Raw genomic sequence first — 22,098 nt, 5'->3', positions numbered from 1 at the left:
CTCCACCCTCCCTGGTGGTCTCCTGCCCACGTGCCACACACCCAGCACATCCTCACACCCAGTGTGCTTTTCTTCTCATTGGGTGTGAGCTCCTGAGGGAGCAGGCTGCCTGGCGGCTGGTGACAGGCCCGGGTCCCCACGGGTCGTGGCTTGCTGGCCAAGTCGTCAGAAATGGTGGACTCCTTCTCAGAGCGGGAATGGGGCTATCCGGTGCCAGTGGCGGTGCCCATGCGAAGCCAGGTGGCTGGCAAGGCCATGGAGGCCTCGGTCAGGAACAGGTCCGACTGGTTTAAAGAATAAGAAATCAAAGCTCAGAGATTGTTCCCTTTGGCTTAGCATCTGTCTTGAGGGCTCCAGGCCGAGGGACCGGCGCTTGACTGGCCAGAGCGGCCCAACCTGTGTCACGGGCAGTCTCTGTCATTTCAACCCCACAGCCAGGCCAGGAGGTGCCCAGCCTGCTGGGAAAAGGAGTTCCCTGGCTCCACTTTCCCCAGGCCCCACCACTCTGGCCTCAGAAGCCTGCTCTCTGCCCCTGGACTTCTGACCTCTTAGACTTGACCGGCGTTAGCCCGGGTCCTGTGTGCAGTCCCTCCCTGGCTTCCACACCTGGCCGCCCTTCTGCCTCTTCTCCTGTGTCCTGAGTCAGCTGGCCAGCTCTCTCACCCCCTCCTCCGCTTTGCCCTGTTGGTTCCCCCTGTGGGCTTGCCACCCTGCCTCTGGGCCTTCTCCCTCCAGGACCTGAGGGACCTCCCTGGCACCTGCCACTGCTCGTGCACCTGTCCTCCAGATATTTGTCCCCAGTCATGACACTCCCAGCCACCCTCTAGATGATGGTCCCTGCCCGTCTGGCTGGTACTGGAAATGCAACAAGCTTGTAGGCCCAGTGCACCTGAGGCCAGCCTCCTCACCTGCGGGCCCTAACTTTCCCTGTCCACACCCTGGGGCCCAGGGAGCCCCGCCACCTTCCCCGAGGTGCTGCGTCCATCACACCAGCTCCTGGGCCTGCAGTAAATACCTGGAACCAACCACCTAGCCTGTGACTTGAATCAATTAGTTAACTTGACTTTCAAATAGACTCACTTTTTAAATTTATTTTAAAAGGGATCTTGATGTTATTTCTTACTCTAAGTCATAGTAACTGGATCACAAGATACAACAGAAACAAAGCAGTGTAGTTGATTCCTCCTGGATTCCTTACCTCGGAGGCTGGGGTCTGGTCCCTCTTTTTTTTTCTTTTTTTTGCGGTACACAGGCCTCTCACTGCTGTGGCCTCTCCATTGCGGAGCACAGGCTCCAGACGCGCAGGCCCAGCGGCCATGGCTCACGGGCCCAGCTGCTCTGTGGCATGTGGGATCTTCCCGGACTGGGGCACGAACCCATGTCCCCTGCATCGGCAGGCGGACTCTCAACCACTGCGCCACCAGAGAAGCCCTGGTCCCTCTTATTAAAGAGTCGCTGAAACAATAAGTGCCCACGAGGGACTTCTTGGCAGTCCAGTGGTTACGACTCTGCACTTTCACTGAAGGGGGGCATGGGTTCGATCCCTGCTCAGGGAACTAAGATTCCACATACCACGTGGCACGGCCAAAAAATAAAAAGCAAAAAAAAAATTAAAAAAAAAAAGTGCCCACTGGAAAGTTTTTCCTTGCCAGAACGAGGGGTACTGAAAGAGCATCGCGGTGGGAATAACTTTCTCACTTGTCCCTGGGTTACCTCTTTTCTTGTCACCCCCTCCCCTGCCCCTCATCGTTTTCCCGTGGAGCCAGGAAATCCTGCAGCCTTGAATTAAGGCTCAGAAGAGAGAGCTTTGGGGTGAGGGTGCATTTCCCAAGTGTCTGGGGAGAGGCCCGACAGTAAGTGGCACCGTTCAGTCTGTGTGTTTAGTCCCCCAACACCACCTTGGCCGATAATTCAGATGTCTTTGGCCAGCACACCTCAATCCAGTCCCACTTTCTCTAAAGTGGAGTAGCTGACTGATGGTTTTTCCTCTGTCGTTTTGGGTCTCAGCCCCAGGAGTGAGAGGAGACTTAGGACGCCCCCGGGGAAGGAAACTGGGAACTTTATCACTCCCGAGGCCCCCTCCTCATCTCCTGCCAGCTGCCTCCCCAGGATGAGGCCCCTCGGCTGCCCCTGGGCAGGCACGCAGGCAGGCAGGCAGGTGTCCATCAGCTTGATGGCCTCAGGTCATCAGAGGTGTGATTGTCTGAAGTCGGGAGGGCAGCCCTGGCCCTTCAGGGTCAGCCTTTGTCCAGAAGAGGGCGGCGAGCGCACGGGGACAAGGGTGGGATTTCTCTGTCCCCTAACCCTAACCTCCTGGCCTAGGGTTGTCCTTTATCTCCTCTCCCTGGGGTGTTTCCTCCAAGGTTGAGAATCCTTGCTGTCCCGCCAAGTCAGCATTTCACCCTTGAGGAGTCTTGGAGCTGCTGCAGCTCCCCACTGATTGCCCCAATACAGTTGTGTGTGCTGCCCTCAGAGGTTGGCTCTGAGGTTTGTCTTTTGCCCCCAGCCTTGATGCGTTTACTTCACGGCTGAGGAGCCTTAGGTGTTTCTCCTGGGATCTCTGGGAAGTTCCACATCACCATTCCTTTCCCGCCAGTGGACTCAAGGGTAGCTGAGCACTCTCTCCGCTTTGCTTCAGAGTATCCCATGCCCTTGGCCTCGGCCCAGGGTGGGCAGGAGGCACCGGTCGGCCAAGTCCCTCTGCCGCCTCCAGACTGTCAGGATTGGGAGGCTTCTGTGGGAAGTTGTGCAGATGGGGGCGCATTGGGGACCCGGGAGTCCGGGTGTGCTGGTTCCGGGGAGTGGGGAGGAGGACCTTTTGCCCGGTCTCAGTCCAGGCATCCTCTCAGCTCTCAGCAGAGCCTGGAGGAGAGTCCACCGCCGTCTAGGGGAGTTTGCACTCAGCTAGTTCCCCGCACCAGGCAGTGCCAGTGCATCATAAAGGGCACGTCCCTTTTCAGGCACTTGAGTTTGTGTTAAAATGTCTCAGCTGTAGAGAGAGAGGTGAAGAATGGCCAGCCGTTAGCCAAGCGCCCACAAGAGCTTGAGTAAACACGAGCAGCACAGTTAGAGTCGAGGGCCCCTCCCTGATACATCACTGCACACGAATCTACCGCTAAAAAGTCTGCAGCTTTGTTTTGCAAGTTTACACCCCTTGAAAATGGTGTCACATGGCAGCTTTTTTGGCCTGCTCTTTTCGCTCAGCACCGCTGGGGCACTTCGTCCACACTGAGCGTGTGGCTCGAGTTTTTTGCTTCCACAGCTCCCTGCTGTCCTTTGTGTGCGGACAGCGACTTGTCCTCCCTCCGCTGGCAGTGGGCATTTAGGACGTTGCCGCGTTTTTGCTCTCGGCGTCACAGTGAGCGGTCACATGGATGTCCCCGCAGGCAAGGTCCAAGTGTTTCTCTAAAATCCTGCCCATTTAATGTGACCGTGTAGGTTTTTGAGCAGGACCAGCCTGGAGAACACCACCACCTCTTCTGTTCGCATGACCCCGGAGTCTTGATCAAAGCTGCTGGGGGTCCTGCGTCAGGGCCCTCGTCAGGGGTGACCTTTCTGCTAGGTACCGCCTGAGCCAGGAAGCTGGGTGCGTGGGGCGGGGGCTCCCCAGGCACAGGGTCCGCTTGGTGGAGGCACAAGCCAGGGGGAGGACCCAGGGAGGCCCACCTGATGAAATTGGGCCCACCTGGTCATCCAGGGCGATCGCTTCCACCTCCCGGTCCGTGCCTCTGTTAAGAAACCTTATTTAATATACATTACTGATTCATTAGCATTGGATGCACAGCCAGCAGCACCTGAACTCACCATCAGTCCATCATTGTTGGCGGGCTTGTGTTTGCGGTTTCACCTTACTTGCCGAAATGTGTTTGTAAACCCCCCCCATCAGTACTTGGGGCACCTTCGCAGGTATTCGTGAACATGCCCAGAGTGACAAAAATTTTTGAGTCTCCCAACACATTCATTCCCACTGAGGCAGAACAAGACTGTAGACCAGCATCCTTTCCACGGCTTGTTTAGTGACACGTGTTTGTACCTTTGTGCTTCTTGCGGGTGTTTTCGCTCTTGGTCCCAAGCATGGAGCTGAAGTGCTGGCTAGTGTCCCAGGCACAGGAAGGCTGTGACGTGCTCACAGAGCATGTGTGAGATGAGCTCCGCTCAGGCGAGATCAGGTACTGCTGGCCGTGCGTCCAGTGCTAATGAATCAGCAGTGTATATTAAATCAGTTTTCTTTCATTTTTTAAAAATTAATTTATTTATTTATTTGGCTGTACCGGGTCTTAGTTGCTGCACGCGGGATCTTTAGTTGGGGCATGTGGGCTCTTAGTTGCGGCATGCACGTGGGATCTAGTTCCCTGACCAGAGATCGAACCCAGGCCCCCTGCATTGGGAGCTCGGAGTCTTAACCATTGTGCCACCAGGGAAGTCCCTAAATAAGGTTTCTTTAAACAGAAACACACGTAACATGAAATTACAGGTGATGAGTTGTGACCAGAGGCTCACAGGAGCCTAACCCCTGCGTGTCCCCAGAGCAGTGGCTCAGTATTTACTAGTTCGACGTCTGGGCGACTTTATAGCACAGAACCACTGTGAGTAACGAGAGCTGACTATTCCCGTGGCAGGCAGAACACCACCCCCCTACCCTCCACCAAGGTGTCCCTGCCATTATCTGGAACCTGTGAATGTGTGACCTTACTTGGCAGAAGGGACTTTGCTGGTGGAATTAAGGGCATGGACCTGGAGGTGGAACCGATGACCAGGTGGGCCCAATTTCATCATAATGGCCCTTAAAAGTGGAACCTTTCCCTGCCTGGTTGGAGGGAGACAGGACCGTGGAGGAGAGAACCAGAGGGCAGGTGGCACGATAGGCCCACCTCGCTGGCTGTGAAGACAGAGGACGGGGCCACAAGCCAAGGAGCGCGGCCGCCTCTAGGAGCGGAAAAGGCGGGAAAGCTCTAGAGCTCCCAGAAAGGGACACAGCCCTGCCAACACCTTTGTCTTCGCTGGGGAGAGCCATGTCGGACTTCTGACCTCCTTCAGATTTTTGTGTGGCTTAGGAAACGTGTTTTGAGTCACTGAGTTTGTGGTAATTTGTTACAGCAACTGTAGGAAACTCTTACAGGTCCCTGCTGTCTTAAAGCTTTGTCTGGATAAAGGTTTTCAGCTCAGCATTGAAGAGTGTGTGTGTGTGCGCACGCATGCATGCACGTGCATGTACACACTAGCACGTGTGTTTCATCTTCCCTTAGCTCTCACCTCCAACTTAACGGCTGGGGTCAAAGAGGAAATAGGAGCGATTCGCTTTGCCAAGCTGATGGATGGGTACTGTGGGAAGAGCGGGCCTCCCACCGAGCCATCTTCGTTTCAGTGCTCCATGGAAGTCATCCCCTGGTTCTTGGAATCCCACCTTGGTGACTTACGAGCTAGTGGACTGATAGGGAATCCTCCATCGTCAACTTGAAAACCGGCTCTGTGTTCAGGTTTTATGCAAAGAGCGCTGTGGCCCGTCTAAACCTCTGGGAAATGCCACAGTGGGATTTCGACCAGCATCACTTCCCATCCACTGTAGAAAGAGGTCGGCAGTTCTCGAGCCTGATACCGTGCCTTTCTTCCCGTCACGGACACTAGAGCCTCGTGCCAGGCAGCCTTCACTAATCACTCCCACACCTGCAAAGGGGACGCTTCAGAATCACATTCTGGGAGTTGGTTTCCAAGCCGGCCCTCAGCGCCTCTGTCCTCTGCATTGGTGCAGACCCCGCGTCCTCCGTCTCTGCCTTTCCTCACGTCATGTCCTTTTCTCCTTCTTGCCCCCAACTTCAACCCATCCTTCAAAGCCAAGTCCAGGGACATCTTGTAACTCCTACCTGGTTCCCTCCCCACAAGGAGGAAGGGGCTCCTTATCTTAGGTCCTTAAGGTAGTGCCGTTTTTGTGTGAGCTTATAGTATTTATCTCTTTTTCCCTCTACTATACCTGGCACATATAAATATCTGTTGAATGAATAAGGGCAACCTTCTCAAGTGGGGAGCTGGCCTGCTGACTTTGACCCCAGACATTCAGCCCCATCCTGCTCTGATGGAGCAGGTAAGCTCAGGGCAGGAGAGTGTCCCAGACACGCACAGTGGCTGAGCGATTGAAATAGGGCAGATACGGTGACACAGGGTCCTATGACACGCGCCCTGTATGGAGAAACCAGGGATGACTCACGAGGGGGTGACCTGGACCCTGGCTTTGAATGTGGACACGGGAGGGAGAAGGGAGAGGAGGATGCAGGTTGTCCCCAGCAGGCAGCAGAGCGAAGCCCCCAGTGCTGGGGCCTCCGGGTCACTGGCCTGCCCTACTGTGTTCTTGTTCCTCATCCAGGAGTCCAGACACTGCCTGTCTGTGGGCTCAGTCCTTCTAGCGGAGCAGAGGTTGGCCTGGGTGCGGGGGGAGGCCCTGGCTACTAGACCATCGTCATCAGATGGAAAGAGATTTGAATATGCTTACGGCTCCTAGCTCAGCAAGTGGCAGCACCAGACACACGTCATATGGTGACAGCGGAGAAGCAAGGACGAGGGCAGGGCTGCTTTACTCCTGGAAAAATCAACATAAAAAGGCATTGGTGAGGGAATTCCCTGGCGGTCCAGTGGTTGAGAATCTGCCTACCACTGCAGGGGACGCGGGTTCCATCCCTGGCCGGGGAACTAAGATCCCACAGGCTGCAGGGCAACTAAACCTGCGTGCCACAACTAGAGAAGCCCGTGAACCACAACTAGAGAAAAGCCCCACAGTGAAGAGCCTGTGCACACAATGGAGACCCAGTGACCTGTGTCATCATGGGTCGTCATCAGCACCCAGTTTTACAGTTGAGGAAACAGAGGCTCAGAGGGGTCCACATTCTTGTTAAGTGACAGTGCGGTGACAGAGCCGGATCCAGTCCCTGTGCTGTGGTCCACACCCCCACTGCTCCCCTGCGACCCCAGCCCTACCTCAGGACCTCTTGGGCACACCCTTGTTTTGGCCTGTTACTGACACACCTGACTGGCAGTGTTCTTCCCTGGGCTCCTAAGGGCGAGGTCTGCGTTATCTCAGCAAATACTGATTGCCCATCACCTATTGGGCGTCAGGCCCCCTGCTGCTCTACTAGCCCCATCACAGCAGCTGGCAGCCAACGGGAAGTCAGTGTTTGAGGACAGGGTGCATTTGGGTGGGGAGGCGAGGCTCTCCCAGGTGCTGTTGCTGGAATGAAGGTGAGCTGTGGCGGAGGAGACGGCCCCTGAGAACTGCTCTTCTCTGTCTGTGATCTAGGGCGGGGTCCCTGGGAACCCCTCAGTTGGGTGCTCACCCACCACTGGGGCAGTTACAGGCAGTAACATCAGGGAGTGTGTGCGCCAGGCCTGATGTGCGTCCTGAGAAGCAGAAGGCCCACCCCCTCTGCCACTGCAGGATGGATGGCAGCCGGGGACAGGAGCGGTGGCTCTGCTGCCCACCTGGCCCCAGCAGGCCCCTGTTGATCTCCTCATCTGTGTGCTGAGATTCCTTCCAGTTCAGGGTTTCCAGGACTGACTCTGCAGGTTAGAAGGGCAGGTGCCCCTGGACAAATAGGGTGGGGGTCAAGAAGAGGAGCGGCCGTGCAGGGTGACAGGGTGCCGGCATCTAACACGTGGCCTAGTGTCGCAGTGCCCGTCACTAAACTTCAGAGGGGCTGATGGCGTCACCTCCTCTGGCTTGCCGTTTGCTGTCCTGGGATCATGACCCACCCGGGTGCTTCTGGTAGCCACGCCTGAAGAAACTGGTCTCAGTGGCCCTGAGTCACCTGGTGTCGCCGCCCTGGAGTGACAGGCGAGCCGTGGAGCCAGGTGAGGGTATGTTCCTCAGCGCCCACTCAGAGCTTCTTCCTGGAGCTCTCTCGGAGGAGCACCCAGGCCAAGCTCTGCCCTCCCCGAGAGGTCGCCCCCGATGATCCTTGGAGAACCTAGGTGTGTGGCCCGTACGGCTCCAGCCCGGCCCATTTGGGGGCCATTTCCCTCTGGCCTTCAGAGCCTGTTTGCCTGTCAGCCTTCCTTTCCCGTGTCCTGTCCTCCCAAACTGCAGGCACATGCCTTTCACAGGGGGTTCCTCCTCTGGGAGCGGGGTCCTCTGGATGCAGGCCAGCCTGGGCCCAGCTTGCTCAGATTTTTTTCCTTTGCAAACTTTCCCTTCACATTCTGGTGAGGGGGCCAGCTGTGGGCAGACCCTGGGTGGAGAGTGGGGAATTAGACTGGCAGCCCCCAGGCAGAGTGCCGCCTAACTTGAACTTCCCATAAGCAACGCAAAGGAAAGTTGGGGATTCAGGGGTAGGGGGTGCTGTCATCCGGCTGGCTCCTGGGTCCGCAGCCCTCCCAGTGCTTAGCCACTATGGAATGGCGCCATGAGGTCAGACCCCTGTGAGGTCGTTCCTTCCTCCCATGGGGTGCTAAGTATCAACTAAGTACTTCCTAGTCTCAGACACCGTTCCGTGTGCAGGTACAGCAGTGCTGGGGTCGCTCACTTGGAGTTCACAGTCCAGTGGGTGGAGGGCTGTAAACAAACAAGAGGGGCTTGAGAGAAGGATGAGTGACGGGTGGGTCAGGGACAGCCCCACTGGGGAGGGGGGAACCAGATGGACAGGACCCAACCACGGGAAAGTCTGGGGCAGAAGGGACAGCAGGGCAGAGGCTCTGACGTGGGGTGAGGTGGGTGCCTTTGTGGAGCCTGGTCCAAGGTGAGGTCCAGAGCGGGCAGGGGTTCTGGCCTCAATGGAGGAGGTGCCAATAGTGTGCTGGGAGAGGTGGCCAGTGGCCAGGTCACTCCCACCTGGGTAAGGAGGCGGGTGATGGAGAATCAGGAGGGCTTCCTCGAAGAGGTGGCTTCACATTAGTTAAGTGTCTCAGAATGGAAGTGGTCGTAGAGATGGGGGGACAGCATCTGTGTTCCAAGGAGGCCGGGGCCCTGGGCTTTTAGATTGTTCTGTCACCTTAGCTTGGTGCTGTTGGGGTACACATGGCCCTCCGTGAGACTCGTGACCTGGTGCCTACAGCCTCTTATGTAGTAGGCTGCGGTGATGGTGTTGGATACAGGGTCAGTTCCGGTGCTTTCTGGAGGCCGCACAGCTGTGCACCTCACAGGGTTTCCAAGTCCCGTTTCCTGTCTCTTCCTGAAGGGCTGCTCTTGCGTCAGCTCTGCCATTGACAAAAGGTGAGTTTGCAGGACACCTCATTTACTCTCCTGTGGGGACGGAAGTTTGCTGTACTGCCCTGAGAGGGGATCTGCGGGCGGTAGCTCCCCAACAGCACACCCCGGCACAGCACACGGTCAGCGGTGCGGAGTGGGCGCGGCAGGACTCGGGAATTTATTACCTCATTTGTTTGTGGGTTGGGTGTTTCTTTTTATGAGTTTTCATCTGAAATTGATTTTCCCGGTTGTGTGACATGCAGCCTTCCTGCCTTGTCCCCGAGATGAGAAATTAAAATGCATGAGGCCGGTTTATACCCAGGCTTCTCAGCTCTGGCAAGACTTCCAGATGAGATTTGTTCCTAAGAGATGAGCCTCAAGCAATTGCTGGCCTCTCGGTCGTCGGGTAAAAACCCTCGGCACAGCCTGAGGTGCCGGCTGGGATCAGGCCCCCCTTAGAGCCCCTTAGAGTTCAGTGGGCTTGTTCCCTCCCTGTGTCCCGGAGGAGGCAAAGTCCTGAGCCCACACCCCAGTCTGCCGCCCAGATTCCTCAGCCAGGCCCTGAGGCTTTGGCCCTCACCTCCCCCGATAACATTTGGGGCAGGGCCCCTCTGCTTCTCCCCCACATGAGCTGCATCATGTCCTGCGCAGGGGTCTGTGTGTGACTGGTGTCCTCCTCCCTGAGCAGCTCCCGGTCCGGGGTGCCACTGGTATTCATAGAAAGCTCTGTGCTATTCCAGCGGCTGTGGCCTCATGCCATCCTGGAGTGGTGGGTATCGTGTGAGAGACTGGAGTTCCAGAAGGCTCAGGGCAGAGCCGGCCCTCCAACGCATGCCTTCCGCCTCCAGGCTCGTGCACTAGGTGTGGTGTAGGGTGTCATCCTGGGTGGTCGTCCCCCACTGTCACTGTCCAGGAGCAGCTGTGGTCCTCTTGACCGCCTGCTCCCAGGGGCTGCGATGTGGCCTCACACTTGCTGGGACGCTTCCCCAGCCAAGTGGGAGGGGCGGGATTTGTGGCTGGATTCTGAGGGCTGGGCCTTGTCTCCACAGCACCCTGACTGCCCTGGCCAGTCTTTGAAAATGAGGAAGCAACCCAGGGAGATGCAGGGCAGCCTCCAGAGCAAGGTGGTTTAAGACTTTGGGGACCCAGTTACCCCTCCTGTATGGCTTGGTCTCACACACTACACTACACTACACTACACTGCCTGGCCCTGGGAAAGGCGGGCGGGTCACCTCCTGGGGTGTTAGTTGCTCCATTTATAAGGTGGAGATAACTGCCCAGAGGCTGCAGCTGGGCCAGATGGGTGCTGGAGGTCCCCAATGGCTCTATCTCTTCCTTTTGGGGCTCCATCCCTTCCTCAAGGTTGACAGAAGGGCTGACAAGGCCGCGGGTCCAAGGAACAATGCAGTCTCTGCTGCGTTTCATAGAAACATTAAAAGATGCACATTCTGTGGTCCCTTCTCCCCTCCAGCAGTCCTACCTCCCCCCACAAGCCAGAAGTGCTTCAATTTGAAGCCTGCTTTCCACACCTGTCCCAGCACGCAGCAGGGCCCACTTCCTCCCCCAGACTCTGCCAGATGACCTGGGGAACTGGTTAACCATGAATGGAAGCAGGGAACACTTTTTGTTAAGTGCTTCTGCTTTCTTGTGGAAGAACTCGGCATCTTAATGGGAATCCCAGGACCGACCATCATCAGAGTCGAGCCCGGGCTAACGCTCTGGGCGGGGGGGTTGGTCCCCAGAGGAAGTGCCCACCCCTCCACAGCACACCGGGAGGGCACTCAGGCCTGTGGCTTCTGGCCAGACAAGCTGCGAGGGGAAACACTGGCCAGCCTGGGCCCTTGTGGCCGACACTCAGCTGAGCTCCACGTGGAGGTCGGGCCAGGCAGGGAGTGAGTTCTTTGTCACCCCATCTCCAAGGACTGCTGGGTCACCTCGGGGTGAGGGAGGCATTTTCCTCAAATAGGGCTGAGGCAACAGGAAAGGCACCGCACAACCACCCGTGTCTGCCCAGCCCCTCACTCCTCCTCCAGCTTTGGGTCCTTCTGAGCTGCCACTCCTCTGTGAGGCCAGGAGAGGACCCCCCCAAAAGTAAGGGGCCTGGGTGCTTGGTCAGATGCACTGGGCTGGGTGATGGCGGAAAGCAAGACACACGAGGTCCCTGCGCTCGGAGATGAGCATGGGCGCGTGGGAAGCTAACGGGGGGTCAGGCCAGGCCTCAGCCTCCAGCCCCTGCAGGAGGAGGGGAGCAGTCCCGGGATTGCAGGAGCCTGGAGAGGGCACAGACCCTGACACACAGAGGGTTCTGGACCCAGCTCTCGGGGTCTGCCGTGGGCAGGAGGCCCAGCAAGGCCGAGGAGGGGAGAGCAGCCAGGAGGGGTCCTGGGGAGAAGTGAGGAGAGTCTGAGCCAGGGCAGGGCAGGCCTGGTTTACACGCAGGGGCCCTCGTGACGGATCCGGGGTGCTTAAAGCCAGTTTGAGGCCCCATCGGGAAAGCAGTGTCACAGCAGTGGGAGGTCTGGCAACTTGGTCATCAGCCTGGGGCTGAAGGGGCAGCTCTCTGGGTGTCTGCCCTGGGTGAACCTCTGGCTGCTGGTACCGGGACCCACAAAGCCTGCAGATGCAGAGGTCGGGGCTTTGAGATGAGGCTGAGGCTACACCTCAATCCATCTCGGGACCGCCGTCCCCCAGCTCGTCACTGCCTTGACAGTCACTGAGCGACTGTCCCCACGTGCCATTGCTGCCTTCCCTAGTCCATTCTTTCCGACGACAGGTTCCTGCTTTGCTCCCACTGCCCGTGCCGTGTCCAGACCAGACTATCAGATTAAGCCGGACGTGACTTTGAGGGGATTTTTCTCATGTAACGGTTTCCCCCGTCATCTTAGCAGCATGTGCCACGCAGGGGAGCAGCCACTGGGACTCACATGGCGTTCAGCTTGCTGCCCACCTAGCCAGCCCTGGGAAGGTTTGGGCAGGGAGGCGGGAGGGGCACCACGGGGCGGGGGCAGAGAACCAGGGGGGTTCAGACTGCAACAGGCTAGCTCAGACCAGGCCCCCTGGCCTGTCTCCTCTCCACAGAGACAGCCAAACGCTTCCCCCGCCACCACCTGGGGGACCCTGCAGCTGGCTTGTGCCTGCAGCCTCGGGGACCTGAGGGGTTCTGCTTCTGAGCCAGTATCTCAGCCGCTGGCCTCAGGCCAGAGGTGCCGTCCCTCCTGCTGAGAGAACACCTTGGGCTTCAAAGCCGCCGTCTTTGTGCTGCCACAACTAGGTTCCAGATACACCCCGACACACTGCTGTGTGGAGGGGCGTCTGTGGGTCTGTGTTTGCCCCTTGGGGCCAGACCTGGTGGTCGTGGTGCCCGACTGGGGGTTTTCACGGGAGAAGTAACTTCAGAAGCCTTTTCCTGCTTGATCATTTCCACTGCTCCCGTTCACAGAGCTGCTTTTTAAAAACCGCGTAGGGCTTCCCTGGTGGCACAGTGGGGGCTTCCCTGGTGGCGCAGTGGTTGAGAGTCCGCCTGCCGATGCAGGGGACACGGGTTCGTGCCCCGCTCCGGGAGGATCCCACATGCCGCGGGGCGGCTGGGCCCGTGAGCCATGGCTGCTGAGCCTGCGCGTCTGGAGCCTGTGCTCCGCAACGGGAGAAGCCACAACAGTGAGAGGCCCGCGTACCGCAAAAAAAAAAAAAAAAACAAAAAAAACCCGCAAAAAACCGCGTAGCTTTGATCCCTAGGAGGAGAGGAAGTGTGTGCCCGGAGGCACGAAGGGTACCAGCAAACCGGGAAAATTCCAGAATTCCGGGTATGCTGAAGGAAGTTCTGACCTGTCAGGACACTTCCCTCTGCGGAGCTTGACAAAGCGGGTGGTGACTTATTCTCCATCAGCTCACAGATACTTACTAAAGACCTGCCACAGATGAAAGCTCTCCTGCTGCCAGAGCCCTCAGGCTTCCTGCTGGCCCGCCTCCTTGGGCTGAGGAGTTGGGTATGAATAGTGTTTCTGTGGCCTCTGCTTCAGTGGCAGGCACCTTTCCCTCATCCCTTAGGGCGGTGGCCCGGCCCCACACCTCGTGGCCTTTACTCTCAGAGCCACGTGGGATCCAAGCTGCCTGGAGTCCAAGTGCCACCCCCGTCGGCAAGCATTTCGTACTCACAAGGGCCCAGGCTCTGGAAATCATCCCGACATGGGGGCCACTGGAGGTTTCTGGGCAGGGACGGACAGGAGGCTTCAGCGTGGCAGTGCACCGTGCACGTTACCTCCCCAGAAGCACCCTTGGCTCGCCTTTCCAGAAAGGGCGTCAGTTAGCCAAAGAGTGCACCCTCTGGTGTGTCTGCCAGCAGCTCTGAGTCAGGGCCCCAGGGCTCAAGCAGAGAAAGGAGACTCGAGAAAGCCAGTGGCTTCGTGTGTCGGCCGGGTAGCAGGCCAGCCTGGGCTCTGCCTGTGTCGTGGGCTCTCCAAGTCATGAGACAGTAGGCCATAAAGGAAACTAGAAGGGGCTGCTCTGAGGTGTTTGGCAAGCAGCTCCCAAGTGTTGGGAGGCCAGCAGGAAGGGGAGTAGCAATTGGAAGGGATGTAGAGGCGAATGAGTCCATCCCTGTGTCGCTCCCTCCCGTCCCTGTGCCGTCCTCCCCGTTCAGGAATTTCTTAGCCCTGCCCGGGAGTCATTGCAGTTGCCTCCTGGGACCTCCCATGTCTGGGCATTCTGCACATAGGCAGTCTGCCTCCTCCCCACAGCCTCGGAGGCCCCGTGCCCTTCTGGCAGATCCTGCATTGCGGGGAGCGGTGAGGGACGGACCGACCAGTCCAACAGCTCTGGGCACAGCTCCCAGCTTCTCCACTTTCAGCTCGCAGCCTTGCTGTTCCACCTCTAACCCCGGGGGTTTCCTCATCTGTAGAATGGGTGTGCAGGTCCCTGCATTGTCATCGCAGAGGGGTGACAATCAATGGCAGGATGTATGCAAAGCGCCCGCACAGTGCCTGGCACGTGGAGGATCAGGAATGGCAGCCCCTGTGCCCCCGAGCCTGGGTCTCACCCAGAACACCATATGCTTGCCTGGCCAGGCTCTGCCTGCTGGAACCCTGCCCTTTGAGGTCCAGCTTGGACAGCACTGGCCCCCGCAGCTCACCCAGCCAGGAGCATGTTTGGCGTGTTTAAACCTCCCTTGCAGCTCTTATCACTGTGTCTCTGTTCTGCCTGATGTTCTTATCTCCCTCGCCAGAGGGGCGCTCCTCAAAGCCAGCACAGCCTCTCCCCTGACAGCGGGTAGCGGGCTTGCCCACCCGCTCCCGACGGTGGTCGCTAACTGGAGCCGGAAGTGCTCACACCTGACAGCCTTGGGTCACAGTGCCTCAGCCACAGGGCATTCACTGGCCCAGACCCGAGGATGGCCGGAACAGGACCGCATAGCAGGGCAGCTGGGCCTGGACCCCAAGGCTCTTTCACCCCCATCGCTTTTTCTTTTCTTTTTTAAATTTTATTTATTTTTATAAATTTATTTATTTGTTTATTTTTGGCTGCATTGGGTCTTCATTGCTGCGCGTGGGCTTTCTCTAGTTGCGGCGAGCAGGGGCTACTCTTCGTTGTGGTGCGCGGGCTTCTCGTTGCGGTGGCTTCTCTTGTTGCAGAGCATGGGCTCTAGGCATGTGGCCTCAGTAGTTGTGGCACGTGGACTCAGTAGTTGTGGCTCGCGGGCTCTAGAGCGCAGGCTCAGTAGTTGTGGTGCACGGGCTTAGTTGCTCCGTGGCATGTGGGATCTTCCCAGACCAGGGCTCGAACCTGTGTCCCCTGCGTTGGCAGGCGGGTTCTTAACCCCTGTGCACCACCAGGGAAGTCCTTCCATGCCTTTTGGTCCAACTCTCCAGCCAGTACCCGAGAGCAGCTGCCCCCAACGCGTGCCCCCTCCGCCTGGCACTGGGCTCCTCACCGCTGAGGAGGGAGGGAGAGGCGGGGGCTGCTCTGTTGTAGCGTGGGGTGGGGGCAGGGAGAAGTTAGCCAGGCGGAGGGCAGGAGGGGAGTTGGGGGAGTCGGGAGAGGATGGGGACCTCCGCTGTTAACCTGGAGCGTGGCAAGCGGCCCCACAGAGCATATCGGCTGGACGAGGCGCAAGGGTGCTGAGCAGGATGTGCAGAGCATCCATCCTGCATTGCGAGGCCCTGAGCATCCCTGCTCTTCTCTCTCCCGGCTCCTCTGTGCCAGCCTCCTCCTGCTGCTCTTTTTACTTAAACTCTTAATTCATCAAAGCGGATCGTCTGCCCGGGTCACGAGCCTGCAGATCGGCTGTTTATTTTCCATATCATATTGATCAGGTTTCCCCGCTGAGATGACTCAATTACAAGGCCTCCTTTTGGTGCAGGATTCGAGCTTCCGCTGCCCCCGAGGGGCCACTGCAGCGTGCCTGCCTGGTCTGGGGCAGCCGTTCGTCCCCACGTCCCTCCCTGGGGGAAAGAAGGTTCTCCTGCCTTCCTGCTCTCTGCTAGGCTCCTGGAGCGGCTGTGCTGCCGGCTCTTGGCAAACAATGTCTTGTGTTTTCGGATTGCTCCACTGCGCGTTCTTTGTTTCTCTCCTGCGTGTCAGATTCCTCACTTCTCTCCAAACATGGCCAAGGCTAGAAGGCTGAAGAACGCCAGTCCTTGAGAGAACAGCCCCTTCTCCGAGTGGTCTTTATTATGAGTGCCCACGGGTGCCTTGCATGGGTGGAGGTCGTGTAGGTGCTCAGGGATGAAGGCCCATCTCCGTTCCAAGTTCGCTCACTTCCCAGGTGCCTGGGGCAGGTGTCCTCAGACCACACGGCTCCACTGCTCCTCTGTGTGAGAGCCTGAAGTGGGTGCCCTCTGCCTGTCGCAGTCACTTGGGGGTCGTGTCGTCGTAAATCTGACCATTCAGAGTCCAGGTGGGAGCTGGGCAGGGGCCGTCGCTAGCGGAGCAGTCCGAATGGGTCAGCACACGGGGAAGCGAACAGGTTGGGGGTCCTTCCACTTTCTGGCTGGTAGTAACCACCTCTGTAGTCTAAGCTGCAGTTTGAACTTAGGGGGACCTGGAGCTGGAGCCCTGGAGGCGCCTGCAGGCTGAATTGCAAGCAGGGCACACTCCTCTTAGAGGTTAGAAATAATATAAGGGCAGTAACATAGGTCAGACCAAACATACGGTGGGGGGTTGGCTCATACAGTTTCCCGGAGAGGTACCGCCAGAGGGACAGGCTGCAGAGGGAGCCTCCTGCGGGGCAGAGGTGTGCACTCCCTGGTGGGTCGTGTGCAGGCCAGCAATACCTCGATAGAGCCGCCATCACAGGGGACGGACAGACACAGAAAGGCCTGCGCTCAGAGGGTCACAGAGCAGCAGTCACTCAGCAGTCCCACCTGGTGGCTGGTCTCAGAACCACCCGTGGACCTTTTTACCAGACAGCTGCCCGGCCTCCTCAGAAAGGACCCTGTTCTGGGCCTTCATGGGACTCACGGTCCCTGAGCGCCCTGCCAGGGTGGAAGTGAAGCCAGGCGTTCAGGTGGGGAGCCAGGCTGAGATCTGAGAGGCCCGTGTGACGGGCGACAGCAAGTTCATCTCCGAAGGCCGCTGCCAGCTCTGGCCGAGCGCAGCCTCTCCACAGCGACTCCTCAGCCCTGGCTGTCACCTGGCGGGGGTGGCTGGGGCTGTGGCTTGGCCTGGGCCCCACGTTCCCCCAGGGAGGCACCCACGTGGGTTTCACAGTGGCAGCCAGTGTGGGCCCACTGCTGGTGACTCAGGCTCCCACCCAGCTGGGCAGGCCCAGGAGGCCATGATTTCCACACCGCCGTGGTCACGGCCCTGCCGGAGAGGGGGCAGTGCTCACCCACCCCCTCTGCTGCCTCCCCCACCCCGGGGGGGTGCCTTGGCTGACGGGGCCAGCCCCTCTGCACTGCGGGCCGGAGTGGGGGGTGGGGGGCGGCAGCTGCAGAGAGAAGAGTGGGCTTCAGCCCGCAGGGCCCCTGCCAGGGCTGCGCCTCAGTTTCCTCTCCCGCAGCCGGGGAACACCGTCAGTTGTGGGGAGTGCTGGATGCAGACGCTACACGTGAAGGTGTTACTTCCATGGCGGTGCTGCTGCTCTTGCCGGGCCCGAAAAGGTGTGTGCGGGGTCCCCGAGCAGGACCGAGCGGCAGAGTCCTGGCCTCCCACACAGACGGGGCACTCCCCGCCCTCCGGCCTCCTCCTGGGGGCTCCCCAGGCCCCTCCTCTGGAGCACAGCCCAGCGCTCAGCACAGCCTCCCTTTGCTGATGCTCTTGCCGTGGTTGGCATGTGGCTTGCTTTTTCCCACTTTTCCCTTTTGGCCTTTGGTCATCCTTTCGTCCACTTGTGCCAGTTCCGGACTGTGGGCCTTGGAGAGAAGGACCTAGGGCAAATCAGCCTGAGGGACTGGAGCTTGGAGCTCCCAGGTGGGGGTAGGGCGAGGAGACTGGTAGGGACCCAGATGTTCCCAGCACAGCCCCCCAGGTGCCAGAGCAAGGAGGCCCCGCATGGGAGCTGTCAGAGGGCTCCCAGGGAAGATGGGGAGGTGACACTCCTGGAGGGCCTGGAAGAGGCTGTGGGGTCTGCCTGTGCCCTCTCCCCTCAGAGAAAGGACGTAGTCCCCGCCAGCAGGGGCTGCTCCCTGGGGGCGCCCGTGTTCCCTGTACTGAGCAGGCCCTCAGCCCGGAAAGTGTGGTTTTTGAGCCCCAGCACTGCAGCTACCCTTTCAGTTCACCAGAAGTGTCTTGTCTCACATCAGACACCTAACTCATTTCCCTCTGGCAACCACTGAATTTGAGAACGTCCTGTTTTACCATAAACAAAAGAAGTGAAACTGTCCCATGAAATAAAGTAGAACACCCCAGAAACACCTAGGAGAGACCAGGGTCTTTCCTTATAAAGTCAAAAACGGGAAGGCAGCCCCTGCCTGCCCTTGGAGGTCCCCCAGAGACTGGTGCATGGTGTAGGGGCCCTCAGCCAGCCCTGCTTCCTTTCTGTGCCCCATCCCCTCCTGGGCTCCCAGGGTGCAGCTGCCATGAGAACACTGACTTGCAGGGGCATGCAGCTCCCCCCAGACTCCCCTTGACCCCAGGCGGGGAGAGGCAGGGATAAAGGCCTATAGGCTAGGTCTGCCCTACAGTTCTGTGGTTCCCCTGGAGAACCAAGATGCGTGGGGAAAGTAACAGCAGTCATCAGTGTGGGCAGCATGGTTGTCGCAGGAGTACCCCGGAGCACACACTTGCACACAGCAGCCCATGGCAGCCTGGCCACAGCTTGGTGAGTGCACACCTGTCACCCCATTTTACAGAGGTGAAAACTGAGGCCCAGTGAAGCTGATAGCCCAAGACCACACAGGTTAGGGTTAGGGTTAGGGTGTCTTCAGGAGCCCCGGGAGCGGTCCTGACAAGTGGGCAAAGACTGCTGCTGGCCACCAGGAGATTGTGTGTTTGTGTGTGTTCACACCTGTGCACGCAAGAAGTGACTTCTGGGCACCACAGTTGGCCCGTGTGGGGCAGGTCTTCCCTCCCACTCGGCGCTTGTCCCATGGCAGTCCTCATGTTCATTTGGCCTCAGGACCTGCTCGCCTCTCAGAGGTGCCCCTGGGGCGTGCAGACCCTTGGTCCCCGAGAGTCCTTCGCAGAGAGGCAGGAGTTCAGTGGGAAAGGGAGGCCACAGTTCCCTGAGCGAAGGGGCTTCCGTGAGCCTCGGCATCTCGCTGAACCACAGCAGCCCCGTCCGGGTGTGGGCCCCACGGCCCTGTGAGGGGGCCTGGACAGTCTGCACAACCCCGCAGGGGTGGGGGACCCTCTTGGGGGCTGCGGAGCTGCCAGCTCAGCCTGACCGGGTGGGCGCAGCCAGGGTAGGCTTCCGGCAGTAGGACCCCCCGGCCCTGGGTTTGCAGGAGTGTGTGGGTTTGGAGCAGGAGCTCGTTTGGCTCCCCGTTTTGCCATTGGCTGCCATGTTCACATCCCTGGGAAGCCATCGTGGATGCCTGAGCCCTCGCCCTCCTCTCCTGAGGCTCACACTCTCTTCCCTCCTTTCCTTCCCCAGCTGGTCAGTGAGAAGGTCGGAGGGGCTGAAGGGACCAAGCTGGATGATGACTTCAAAGAGATGGAGAAGGTAACAGGAGAGGGGTGCCTGTCTAACGCTGGCAGTGTTACCAGCCCCCATAGGCCCCGGCCCTGGCACCTGGGGGGAGGCGAGGCTTTTACCGGAAGGGTCTAGGCGGGTCGCAGGCCTCCCCCCAGCCCAGAGCAGGGAGTGGCGGGGGCAGAGCACAGCCAACAGCAAGGAGGCAGGGAGGCGAGGCGGCTCCCAGAAGCAGCGGGCAGTTCTTGCGTGGGCTCTGAGGTGGTTGGGGAACTGGGACCAGGGCAAGGGCTGTCCAGGTGCTCCTGGTTTGGCCTCAGGCGCCCTGATGGTTTCAAAACCCTACACGTGGACTCCCTTTACAGAAGGTGGATGTTACCAGCAAGGCCGTGACAGAAGTGTTGGCCAGAACCATCGAGTATCTGCAACCCAACCCAGGTAGGGCACCAGCCAGCTGCAAGGGGTCTGACCCCAGCTCCTCGGGTCTCTTGTCAGTCCAGAATCTTTTGGTTACTGGAGCATGAAGAAGCAGTGCGTGGGCCCACAGAACTGAAATGCCCAGGGGCAGGCAGGTTCAGGCATGGCTGGATCCAGGCATCCAAAGGATGTCTTCAGGGTCACGCGTTTCCTTTCTGCTTTATCTGTCAGCTCTCGCTTTTCACGGCAACCCTAGCCTTAAATTATCCTTAGAGCTAATGGTCCCAGCAGAAAAGGGCATCTTTTCCCCCCAGTCAACTCTTTGGACCAATTTGAATCAGGTGCCAGGCCCCAGCCACAAGCCTGTCTTTGGAGCATGAGGTGGGGTCTCCGAGGCTGAGAGGGAGGCAGGGACTTTTCCTGGAGAAAAATCCAAATGTTGGTTCCTGTAGTGAAAGGCAGAGGATGCAGGACAGGCAGCAAAAGCAGGTGTGTCCACCTGAGGCCTTCGCTGAGGACAGACTGGAGCTGGCAGAGGTGCAGGCACGCCCCTCACCTCCCGCCCCCGGTAGAGGTCTGCACTGGGGGCACCTGTACCTGTCCACACCTCTACCTGCCTACCCCGCTTCTCTGGGGATCTCGAGGAGCTGGCCCCCTCTCCTGCCCACTGCCAGTACTCCTGCATGAGGACCAGAGCAGCGGGGGGACGTCTCTTCAGGAGGTTCTTCTCACGCTCTGGTTCCTCAGGCCGAGGGAGCACTTCAGAAATAAACAAGCACCCGGGCAGAGGGGGGCAGCTGGCAGTCTGGTGGCTCCTTGAGAGACCACAGCCACCCGGCCCTGCCCTCTTCTAGCCTCTCGGGCCAAGCTGACGATGCTCAACACGGTGTCCAAGATCCGAGGGCAGGTGAAGAACCCTGGCTACCCGCAGTCGGAGGGCCTGCTGGGCGAGTGCATGATCCGCCATGGGAAGGAGCTGGGCGGCGAATCCAACTTCGGTGAGGCCGTGGGGAGGCTGGAGGCGGGGGCGGGCCTGAGAGCTTGGGGCCAGAGTCTCTGTGCTGCCAGCAGGCTGGCACTTCCCCGTAGCTCGAGGATCTTCTCCAGGGTGGCTGGTCCCCTGGACGAGGGCTGCCTACAGCATCACGGCCATGCGAAAGCCACCCTCCCGGCCCACAGTGGACCTGGGTGCCTTCCAAGAGGTGGGAGGGCGGCTCGTGAACACCTGTCACCACCGGCCCCCGTGGCTCCGGGTCAGACTTAAGGGTCCCTTGTTTCGTTCTCTGTTCTGGTGTCCAGGTCCTTGGCCGTGGGGTGTGCCTCGGCTGCGCAGGCCAAGGCCTCCTGTGACGGCTTCCTCCGCCACCCCATCCTCTCCCCAGGCGACGCCCTGCTGGATGCTGGGGAGTCCATGAAGCGCCTGGCTGAGGTGAAGGACTCCCTGGATATAGAGGTGAAGCAGAACTTCATCGATCCCCTCCAGAACCTGTGCGACAAGGACCTGAAGGAGATCCAGGTATGCGGGGCCGCTCCAGGCCCACCCTCGCTCCTCCCCCCTCCCCCCACACATACAGCCCAGGCCAGGTTTCCCAGCGGGAAGGGCTGCAGAGCATCAGATGGCCCTCCCCGAGGTCCCAGGCACGCGGTGTGACCCTCATCCTGGCCTCCAGCACCACCTGAAGAAGCTGGAGGGCCGCCGCCTGGACTTTGACTACAAGAAAAAGCGGCAGGGCAAGATCCCCGATGAGGAGCTGCGCCAGGCCATGGAGAAGTTTGAGGAGTCCAAGGAGGTGGCCGAGACCAGCATGCACAACCTTCTGGAGACTGACGTATGTGTGTGGGCCCTGCCCCTCCCCGTGTGCACCCACCACACCGGCCTGCTGGGGACCACCCTGGGGGAGCCCCTGAGACAGGAGCCCAGTGGCGGTGCCCACTTCCCAGGGCCAGTGGGCAGCCTGTTCAGGGTGTGAAGGGAAGGAAGGGGGAACAGGAGGCCCACAGGAAGCCACTGGCCCACTGAGGCTTTGGGGTCTCCTCAGGCCCTTCACCCTCCTCCAGCTGCAGCTCAAGGGTCAGGCGGGGGCTGGGCCCACATCTGGAACAATCTGGGAAGGCTTCCTGCAGGAGGCAGCCAGAGATGGGGGCCAGAAGGAGGGCAGCTCTTCAGCCCTGGCTGGTCCCTTGCAGATCGAGCAGGTGAGCCAGCTCTCCGCCCTGGTGGATGCCCAACTGGACTACCACCGGCAGGCCGTGCAGATCCTGGACGAGCTGGCTGACAAGCTCAAGCGAAGGTGCGCCTGGCCCCCCGCCTTCCCCGCGGGAGCCCCGGCCCATCCTGCTGGCTGGGAGGCCCGGTGACTGGGTGCTGCGGCTGCTGGGGCAGCCCTGGGGGACCCGTGGGACGCCCCCGCCCCTGGACAACCCAGCCCCACTGTGACATGTT

General features: G+C 59.3%; 1 protein-coding gene across 4 annotated transcripts in view; it reads left to right on the top strand.

Moving 5' to 3' along the window:
* The window catches only part of SH3GL1 (SH3 domain containing GRB2 like 1, endophilin A2), a 32,510-nt gene that overhangs the window by 7,550 nt on the left and 2,862 nt on the right, over nt 1–22,098 (top strand). For 3 of the 4 annotated variants that reach the window (XM_032626228.1, XM_032626227.1, XM_032626226.1), the window contains exons 2-7: nt 19,200–19,268; nt 19,604–19,676; nt 20,510–20,653; nt 21,038–21,171; nt 21,326–21,484; nt 21,843–21,946. In XM_032626228.1, coding sequence (XP_032482119.1) covers nt 19,200–19,268; nt 19,604–19,676; nt 20,510–20,653; nt 21,038–21,171; nt 21,326–21,484; nt 21,843–21,946 — 683 coding nt within the window. Of the gene's footprint in view, nt 1–17,165; nt 17,266–19,199; nt 19,269–19,603; nt 19,677–20,509; nt 20,654–21,037; nt 21,172–21,325; nt 21,485–21,842; nt 21,947–22,098 lie in introns of all 4 variants that reach the window. The other variant, XM_032626229.1, reaches the window with a different exon arrangement.

The sequence above is a fragment of the Phocoena sinus genome, chromosome 3, assembly GCF_008692025.1.
Source record: "Phocoena sinus isolate mPhoSin1 chromosome 3, mPhoSin1.pri, whole genome shotgun sequence".
Lineage (NCBI taxonomy): Eukaryota > Metazoa > Chordata > Mammalia > Artiodactyla > Phocoenidae > Phocoena > Phocoena sinus.
This window is presented reverse-complemented; position numbering and strand designations above follow the sequence as displayed.